At 44.8% G+C, this 10047-nt stretch overlaps 1 protein-coding gene and 1 pseudogene across 1 annotated transcript; both read left to right on the top strand.

The window, feature by feature from the left end:
* Nucleotides 1-1298: 1298 nt before the first annotated feature.
* LOC110305831 (ubiquitin-conjugating enzyme E2 B-like) lies at nt 1299-1890 on the top strand (annotated as a pseudogene).
* A 5653-nt stretch (nt 1891-7543) lies between these two features.
* On the top strand, nt 7544-9277 carry LOC147001427 (uncharacterized). Its single transcript, XM_085829315.1, has 2 exons — nt 7544-8152; nt 8699-9277. Exons 1-2 carry the CDS (start codon nt 7544-7546, stop codon nt 9275-9277), a joined length of 1188 nt encoding a protein of 395 aa, XP_085685441.1.
* The last annotated feature ends 770 nt before the right edge of the window (nt 9278-10047 follow it).

Below are 10047 nucleotides of genomic sequence, written 5' to 3'. Positions count from 1 at the left end.
TCCTTCTCCTTCTCCTTCTCCTTCTCCTTCTCCTTCTCCTTCTCCTTCTCCTTCTTCTCCTTCTCCTCCTCCTCCTCCTCCTCCTCTTCCTCCTCCTCCTCCTTCTTCTTCATATATTATATTTCAAAAAAGATTGGAAGAATGGTTGAGCAGTTGGAAAATTGCTGGTGGAAATGGAGGAATCTGAGTAACAAAAAAATGACTGAAATAGGAAAACAAAGGGGTCACTCTGCTCTTTCTTTTCTGAACAGGTTGCAGCATTGGTGGTGCAACTGGAGAGGTTGCAGGTGGAGATGGAAGCTCCTGGGAGGGATGGAGCACCAGAAAATAGAGAACAAGAAACAGAAGAGCATGATGTCGGGTCAGAGAAAAGCTGAAAAAGCAAGAGGAAAATCTGATGAAACCATTCATTTCAAAAGAAAGGTTTAAGCTTGAACTAACTGCTCAGCCAGAGGAGGAGGAGGGGCAGCCTGGGGTTATGAGATCACCCTTATCTTCCCCAGTAGTTGTACAGCATATGCCTGCTAATGGTGTGGAACAAGGTTATGACAAGTAGGATGGGGTTCTACAGATAGATAGAATGATAGATCTAAGGCAGTTTAAAGAGGCCATGATTTCATACAGTGTGCACTCACCTTATGTGAAATAAATTCTAAATAACTGGGCTACTCAAAATACAATTATTCCCAAAGACTGGAAGGGGTTGGTTATATTGTATTAGAGGCCAGTCAGTTGTAGCAATGGTTAACATGGTGGAGGGAAGAAGCCATGAATATCGAACAATGGAATAGAGCAAGGGGGATAAATATGTTAAAGACCAGTTGCTAGGTGATACTCAGATATACAAGAACAGATTGGATTTGATGACATTATTATAGAACAATGTCACTTAGTGGCTTTAAGAGCTTGGAACAAGCCGAGCATGGTGGTGCACGCCTTTAATCCCAGCACTTGGGTGGCAGAGGCAGGCAGATTTCTGAGTTCAAGGCCAGCCTGGTCTACAGAGTGAGTTCCAGGACAGCCAGGGCTACACAGAGAAACCCTATCTCAAAAAAACAAAAAACAACAAACAACCAAAAAAAAGAGCTTGGGACAATGTTAAGGAAGTCTGAGGATGACGGAGGGCCACCTGCTTTACAGATTATACAAGGCTCCAGAGAAGCCTTCACTGATTTTTTTTTTAAACAAAGATTAGTCTCACCTGTGAATAAAGTCATATCAGACCCTGACACAAGGCCAGTGTTGACAGAAACCTTGGCATTTGAAAATTCAAATACCGGGCAGGGCAGCCACAGAGCATGTTGACACCTGCCCGTAAGAGGATCATACAGGATTTGGGGGATTTCATGTATTCTATGTATGTGAGATCTCATTACAGATGGTGTGAGCCACCATGTGGTTGCTGGAAATTGAACTCAGGGCTTCTTGAAGAACAGCCAGTGTTCTTAACCTCTGAGCCATCTCTCCAGGGATTTGGGGATTTTGAGCGATTGCAAGAGGACCTACCTATGGAGTCAGTGGTGCACCATTTGAGAACATCATTGTGCAGTGTAATGCAGGTATATTTGGACCAGACGGGACACCCTAGGGATGGTACATTTAAACTAGTAATAGAATTTCCTGAAGAATATCCAAATAAGCCACCAACCATTAGGTTTTTATCCAGAATGTTTCATCCAAATGTGTATGCTGGTGGTAGCATATGTTTAGATATCCTTGCAGAATGGATGGAGTCCCACATATGACTTCTCTTTCATCTTAATTTCAATTCAGTCTCTGTTGGATGAACTGAATCCAAACAGTCCAGTCAATAACCAAGCAACACAGCTTCATCAGAAGTATGAGAAGAGGGTTTCAGCCATTGTTGAGCAAAGCTAGAATGATTCATAATAGACACCTGATCTGTTCATCTTTTCATCGTTGTTATGTATAAGTTACCTCCCAGTATAAAGGCTAGCAAGTTTTGGGCTGGAGAGATGGCTCAGTGGTTAAGAGCACTGACTGTTCTTCCTGAGGTTCTAAGTTCAAGTCCCAGCAACTACAGGGTGGCTCACAACCATCTGTAATGGGACCCAGTGCCCTCTTCTGGTGTGTCTGAAGATAGCTACAGTATACTCATACATAATACAAATAAAATCTTAAAAGAATAAAGGAAGGGTAGCAAGTTTTAAGTGTCACTGGTTTTAAGGATTCTGAAGAAAAAGAAAGTCCTTCAGTTTAGAACCTACAAAAGTTTGAGTATCTTGATTAATGTACTTCTTATTGCATGGTGTGAACTAAGTTACTGCATAAATTTGTAATATATCCTGTTTTTTCCAAGTGTAAAATATGGTGTGGAGTTTTCATGACAGAATATATACGTTTTGTAAGTCTGTACTTTTTCAAATATTGAATGCCTTATTTTTTAATTCCTTGGATTTTTAATATGGAGAAAAGCACTTAAAGATTTTAGATATGAATATTACATGTAAAGCTGTGAAAATACATAACTTTAAAGGGGTGTGCAACCCCACAGGAAGAACAATACCAACCAACCAGACCCCCCACCCCAGAGCTCCCAGGGACTAAGCACCAACCAAGGAGTGCACATGGCTCTAGCTGCAAATGTAGCAGAGGACAGCCTTGTCAGACATGAATGGGAGGAGAAGTCCTTGGTCCTATGAAGGCTCGATCGATGTCCCAGTGTAGGGGAATTGAGGGTGGGGAGGCAGGAGTGGGTGTGTTGGTGAAGGAACACCCTCATAGAAGCAGGGGGAGAGAGGATAGAATGGGGGCTTCCATGAGGAGTGAAACCAGGTAAGGGGATAACTTGAGATTTAACTAAATTAAAATAAATAAATAAACACATAAATACATAACTTTAGTGCAAGGGACTTTGTCGCTTATTTCCTTATCTGTACAGGAGGGACCACCAAATCTCTCTCTGTTCTCTGCCAAGTGAGAGTCTCATTTTCAACTGTAGAATGTCAAACTTCTGTTTGATTAAGAAAGTCTGCAAATGTGATTCTAAAACAAATTCTGACCTCCAGCTTTATTTTGAATGTATTTATGTTAGCTCAGTTGAGTAATTATAGACTTATTGGTCTGGTTCTATCCAGCTCTGTATTTGGGGCACTTGCTAATGTGCATTTCTCAAGTAAACTGTACCTTTTGGGACTGCACACTTAGCACCTCCACCATGAGCAGATCTGACTTGCTCAGCTGTGTGGCGGCACCTTCACAGGCTTTTGATTGAGGAGTAAAACCATTACAGTTTACCAAATGCTGTGCCACAGTATAAGCAATGGCCGGTTGCACTAGTTTGAACAAGGCAGAGATGTGGAGGGAATCTTGGGGTAACTTGAATATTTGCAAACTACCTTTTAATGCAGCTGTGCACTACCTGTTTAGTCTGGAACTGTTGAGCACCAGGGCCTGCGAAGTTGCTTCTCACCTCAGTTGTATCCAAGTTGTACTGCATCTCAGTTTACCGGATAAATTTAAAACACAGTATTGTAGAAAGCTAATATGAAGGCTATCCTATGTCTTCAAATAGTATAGAAAATGGAAAATATACAAGTAAATTCTGTTGAAAAAAAAAAGAAGATTCAAATACTGAATGTATAAAGCTATTAGACCATAAAAGTTGTGAGCAGAACCTATGGACAAGTGGATAAGGATACAGCTGATAGTGGTTCTAATGTGCACCATGCTAATATAATAAATCAAGTTGCAGCTAGAGAACTCTGATATCAAAATGCCTGGTGCTTCAGTTGTGGGAAGTATGGTCATTTGCAAAAAGACTGTGACCAAACTGTTAAAAGGACTCAGATCTCAAATGTCCAGTGCTTTAATTGTGGGAAATACAGTCATTTGCAACAAAATTGTGGACAAAGCAGTTCTAAGGGCAGTGGTTGTTCTAAATATAAAACAGAAAGAAGGCCTAGGCTTCCAGGGGTGAACAGGCAACGTGGCAAGGGTTGCCATTGGACCAATGAGTTAGGTCCAAAAGGGATATCCAAGACAATTTCTTACCATTGGGAAATGACCTTGGGGGGAGCTGGCTCCAGCTCTGAAGCAAAAAATTATTAGCCATTTCAGATAAGAGCAACTGAGAGACACTGGGTTATAGAAAAACCTGTGGAGTTAAATCAGCCTCTATACTATAAGGATGTGTTAACATCAGAATGGAAGCCAGCCAAAGTTTCTCACTGTGGACTCAAATTTGTTTCTATCTCCACAGGCAATGAAAAGCTGTGGATACGATCGAAACTGATAAAGACTAGAACTGAGCAGGAGGCGTCTCCTGAAAACCTTGGCCACTGGCCTGAAAAGCCCTTATTCATTGAAAATGTCTGTTTCTAATTAATGGCTTAAATCAGAAGAGGGGAGATATAATGACAATTCTGGAATTTTGGTTTCTTTAAAAACAGAAATATTATAAGAATGTGTTTTCATGGGGCTGGTGAAATGGCTCAGCAGTTAAGAGTGCCGACTGCTCTTCCAAAGGTCCTGAGTTCAAATCCCAGCAACCACAACCATCTGTAACGAAATCTGGCGCCCTCTTCTGGAGTGTCTGAAGACAGCTACAGTGTACTTACAATAAATAAATAAATATAAAAAAAATTAAAAAAAAAAAAGAATGTGTTTTCATTTTACTCCCAGGTGTGTGGAAATGGGGCCCCTTCAGACTGACTGCATGAGGATTTGCCTCGTGCTCTATCAGAGGCATGCTTTTGCTAGCTGCAGATAGTTTCTATGATTGTGTGACCTTTGCAATTCTAGGAACTTTTCAGAGGGTAGATAAGTGCTAGGGCTCTGACAGGCAAGGTTGGTGGTTGGTGGTCATTCAGGGGGATTGGATGCAGTTTGTTAGTAGTTGTGCTCAAAGAAGAAACCAGAAGAAAGAAATTGGATTCAGAGATCTCTACCTCTCTCCCCTTCTATCCTTCTTTCTCTCCTATCTAGTGATGGGGGTAAAACTGGGGGGATAACAGGTGGGAAAAAGAACCCACAAAGTAGCAAAGACCAGCCACAGATATCCCTCTGCCTCCCAAGTGCTAGGATTAAAGGTATATTCTTCCACATCTGAACAGAACTGAGAGTTTTACCCTAAACCCCAGGAACAGTAAGAGAAAAACATGAGCTCCAGACATGAAAGTCTACATAAGGGGAAAATAGAGATATGTTCACCCAGGGTGGTGAGAGCAACCCCCACCACCATGACCACACATGCATGTGACAGGAGAGTATTACTGTGACTGGCTCCAAAACAGGAATAAAGCCTGCTAAAGTCAACCTTGTCTTTGTTACCAACTCTGTTAGGGGTCTAAACCTGGAAACAACTGCAGTCATCTATGACACCATCATGAAACTAGCAACTACCTGGGTTTGTACTTATTCTAAATTCCATTTTTAAGGAAAAAGCTTGAAGTGGGGCACCCGGGCTAGAAAAAACAATATTATCTGGTAGAATTCAATAAGGAAGGCACATTTAAAAAGCATTAAATCTACTTTGCAACATAAAAGTTAATGAAGAAGCTAAGGGAACATGAGCTTGCATGTAAACGCCCACATGAGGAGCAGTGCAGGATTGTGTGGAGTGTGTTCCCTTCTTTCTACTGCAGCGTCTGCTGGGTTGTTCCTTTACTGGTGTTATTATATACACAAAGTCTAATGAAAGACAACTTTCTGTTTCTCTTTTGGATAGTTACTGTTGATTGTTTGGTTTCGTGACTTATTTCTAAAAATAAACATGTCATTTCGAGAAATGATTAAACACCAGCCAACCCTGGCATTTTATATATTTCCCTCTGTTGAATGAAAGCAGAGATAATAATGTTTGGAGCACGAGATGCCTCCCCAAGTCCAGCCACTTGGGGAGGTGGACCTCTGCAGGGAGTAGACTGCACTTACCCCACCTGCTGCTGGAGTGCTGGTGCTGTAAAGAACCGCCAGGCACCAGGGAGGAGGGGATGGAGGGACCACAGTCTGAGATGTGGGAAAACCTGAGCTAGTTAGGGGGTCCCCAGACCTGCAATGAGGCAGGGGCCATGGGGTTCTCAGACTCTGGGACATCCAGGCACTGCTGGGAGCAAAGAATGGAGTCAGGGGCCCATGGGCTGGGGACAGCTTCTAGCCAGGGGCCCGGGGGGAGAAAGGGGGCTCTGTCTTGTCCTTAGCTTGACTTAGTGGCAATTGTGGCTGGGAGCACAGAGAGGCCTTCTACAGGAGAATTAAACAGTAGCTCTATAGGCAAAGACCTTCTTCATGACTCCCCATGGTGAATCTTGATGAAAAGAGACAGTCCATGGTTCTAAACAGTTTATTGTCATGGTGGAAAATGGGTGTGTAATGTACCATAGCCAACTTCTCAGGGTGGGCCTGAGATCAAATAACTTTCGCAGGGAGGAATGTCTGGGAAGGGAAGCTTATTGGCTAAGCTCCCCAGGCCTCTAGATACCTCATTAGCATGGAGAACTCTGTTTTGAGCCTATATGACCATAGGACACCTTTCTTTTATGTGGCACACGTTCCTAGCCAGGAGTCTAGCAGGGATCTGGGAGTCATCTAAGCCTCAAAGTGTGTGCCCACCAAGTCTCCAGGTCTCAACCTGCTCTACCTTACCAAATGTCCTGGCATGTTTTTACATCCCACAAATACATGTGTTAGGGATGTGACCCAGGCAAGTGTCTACAGGCTGAACTACCATAGCAGGGTAACTTCCGCGAGACAGTGAACACAGGATGATTTAGGAGAAGGAAAAGCTAACGCATTCATGGGGACTAAGCATTGGGTTCCTAAGCAACAATTAGGGAAGAAATGAGAGCGGGGATTAAAAGATATCACGAGACAAACAAAAACTGAAGCACAACGCAATAAAATTTAAGGTACAAATAATTAAAAGCAAAGAAATTCTAAGAGGAATGTAATGCCTACATTACTGAAGATCCCAAGTAAACAGTGCCACTCTGGGAGGTCTATAGAAAGAACACTACCTAGGAGTCAGAAAGAGGTTTTGTTTTCTCCATAAGTTACAAAACTAAAGCTAGAAGCTGGAAGATCTTAGGGAGCCCCACCAAAGCCACCATATGATAATGGGGAAATCAGGGTCCCCTCTTGGGCTCTTAGTGTCATTAATGAGCACAAGGACAGACTCAAACAGGGTCTATCCCAAAAGGACAAGGACAGTTTTTTAGAGCTTTAAAGAAAAACTCCCAGGGGGCTGGTGAGATGGCTCAGTGGGTAAGAGCACCCGACTGCTCTTCCGAAGGTACGGAGTTCAAATCCCAACAACCACATGGTGGCTCACAACCATCTGTAACAAGATCTGACACCCTCTTCTGGAGTGTCTGAAGACAGCTACAGTGTACTTACATACAATAAATAAATAAATCTTAAAAAAAAAAAGTTTCTAAAGAAAAACTCCCAGGCAAACAAGCTGTAAATCTCATGGTTGTGGAGAGCAGAAAAATGAAGATAGGACCATCCCTTCAGTTCTTAAACTCTGGCCACCCGCCTTTCTGTCCCCTGCTGCTGCTGGCTGCTGTGCCCGGACTCCACCATGGACCAGTGCCCCATACCTACCTTGCTGGAACATGGCAACTTCCCTCAGGTCCTGTTTAACAATGTGGAGAAGTTCTATGTTCCTAGAAGAGATATCATGTGCTATTACACCCTCACTGAAAAGTTCATCCCTCGACCCAAGGACTGGATTGGCATCTTTAAAGTAGGGTGGAAGACCACTCAGGAGTATTATACCTTCATGTGGGCTCCCTTGCCAAAAGACCAAAACAAGGATTCAGCCACACAGCAGGAAATCCAATTCAAAGCTTATTACCTTCCCAAGGATGTGGAGCGCTACCAGTTCTGCTATGTGGATGAAGATGGTTTGGTCCGGGGAACAAGTGTCCCTTTCCAGTTCTGTCCAGACCCTGACAAGGACATAATGGTTATTCTCGATAAGGAAAAGGTAGAAGAGATGGAACAGCGCAGCAAGGAGCTTTACCAAGAAAACAAGGAGCTGAAAGACAAGTGCATTGACCTCCATGAGCAGCTACAGAGGAAGCAGGTGGCACTGGAAGCAACACAGAGGGTCAGTAAGACCTTAGAACAGGAAGTGGAAGAGAAAGCCTCCTGGGAGGAAGAGAAGGCCTCCTGGGAGGAAGAGAAGGCCTCCTGGGAGGAAGAGAAGACCTCCTGGAAGAAAGAGAAGGCCTCCTGGGAGGAAGAGAAGGCCTCCTGGGAGGAACAGAAGGCCTCCTGGGAGGAACAGAAGGCCTCCTGGGAGGAACAGAAGGCCTCCTGGGAGGAACAGAAGGCCTCCTGGGAGGAACAGAAGGCCTCCTGGGAGGAACAGAAGGCCTCCTGGGAGGAAGAGAAGACCTCCTGGAAGGAAGAGAAGGCCTCCTGGGAGGAAGAGAAGGTCTCCTGGGAGGAAGAGAAGACCTCCTGGGAGGAACAGAAGGCCTCCTGGGAGGAACAGAAGGCCTCCTGGGAGGAAGAGAAGACCTCCTGGGAGGAAGAGAAGGCCTCCTTGGAGGAACAGAAGACCTCCTGGGAGGAACAGAAGGCCTCCTGGGAGGAACAGAAGGCCTCCTGGGAGGAAGAGAAGACCTCCTGGGAGGAAGAGAAGGCCTCCTGGGAGGAAGAGAAGACCTCCTGGGAGAAACAGAAGGCCTCCTGGGAGAAACAGAAGGCCTCCTGGGAGAAACAGAAGGCCTCCTGGGAGGAAGAGAAGGCCTCCTGGGAGGAACAGAAGGCCTCCTGGGAGGAACAGAAGACCTCCTGGGAGGAAGAGAAGGCCTCCTGGGAGGAAGAGAAGGCCTCCTGGGAGGAAGAGAAGGCCTCCTGGGAGGAACAGAAGACCTCCTGGGAGGAAGAGAAGGCCTCCTGGGAGGAAGAGAAGGCCTCCTGGGAGGAAGAGAAGACCCCCTGGGAGGAACAGAAGGCCTCCTGGGAGGAAGAGAAGGCCACCTGGGAGGAAGAGAAGGCCTCCTGGGAGGAAGAGAAGGCCTCCTGGGAGGAAGAGAAGACCTCCTGGGAGAAACAGAAGGCCTCCTGGGAGAAACTGAAGGCCTATTTTTTGAGTGAGCTGCACCGGGAGAGAGAATACAACCAGAAGATGATCTCGGAAAATAAGGCCTTGGAGATCAGAGAAGAAGAGCTTCAGAATGAGCACCAGAAGATTCTGGAGCAGACAGTGGAAATGTGGGAGAAGAAGGAAGCTGTAGCGTTGAAGAAGCAGCAGAAGCTAATGGAGATTTTACGATGCTATGGATGGAAAGCTCAGGTCTGAAGCTGTTGTAGCTGCACCACCCTCTGTCCTCCTATTTGAGAACTGAGTGTATAAAAGATAGCTCCCCACTTCTTGAGCGTGCCCGACTCTCCAGCAAGAACGACGCTGCAATAGACAACAGGATCCTTCTGCACACGTTTATTGGGAGAGCTTGATTGCAGAGGCAAAGATACCCCAAGCCCAAACTGGTGCTTACATAGGCCTAGGAGAGGCATGTCTCACACCCGGATTGGTTATGCAGGGGTTATGTTTACTACCTCATTTGCATGTCTTACATCTGATTGATTAACATGTCTCTCGTCTGATTGGTTAATTCTCAACCTCATCTTGGCAAAAAAAAACTTTATGCCTATGTATGCGTGGTGGCCAGCGGTAGCCAGCACCACCCTGCAACAGCACATGTGGCTTCCCACATCTCCCCCTTTTGTTTTAATAAAATGAAGCTGGACTAAAAAAAAAAAAAAGAAAAATGAAGATAAGCCAGCATGGAGTTTGGCCACAAGGCGGCACTCTGCCACATGACATGACAGGGAGGGAAAGTGTAGCAGAAAAGGAGGAGAGGAAGAGGAGGGGGAGGAGGGAGGAGGAGGATGAAAAGGAGGAGGAGGGAAGAAGAGGAGGAGAAAAAGAAGGAAGTCCTGAGTGAGGTAACCCAATCACCAAAGAACTCAAATGATATGTACTCACTGATAAGTGGATATTAGCCCAGAAACTTAGAATACCCAAGATATAAGATACAATTTGCAAAACACATGAAACTGAAGAAGAAC

This window comes from Mus caroli, unplaced genomic scaffold, assembly GCF_978045245.1.
Source record: "Mus caroli unplaced genomic scaffold, Mus_caroli_1 scaffold_13, whole genome shotgun sequence".
Taxonomy (NCBI): Eukaryota; Metazoa; Chordata; class Mammalia; order Rodentia; family Muridae; genus Mus; species Mus caroli.
This window is presented reverse-complemented; position numbering and strand designations above follow the sequence as displayed.

Coding starts and splice junctions, on each gene's coding strand:
- LOC147001427 (XM_085829315.1), top strand. CDS start 7,544: ATGGACCAGTGCCCCATACCTACCTTGCTGGAACATGGCAACTTCCCT. Junction 8,153..8,698: donor CCTCCTGGGAGGAAGAGAAG/GCCTCCTGGGAG, acceptor GAGAAACAGAAG/GCCTCCTGGGAGGAAGAGAA.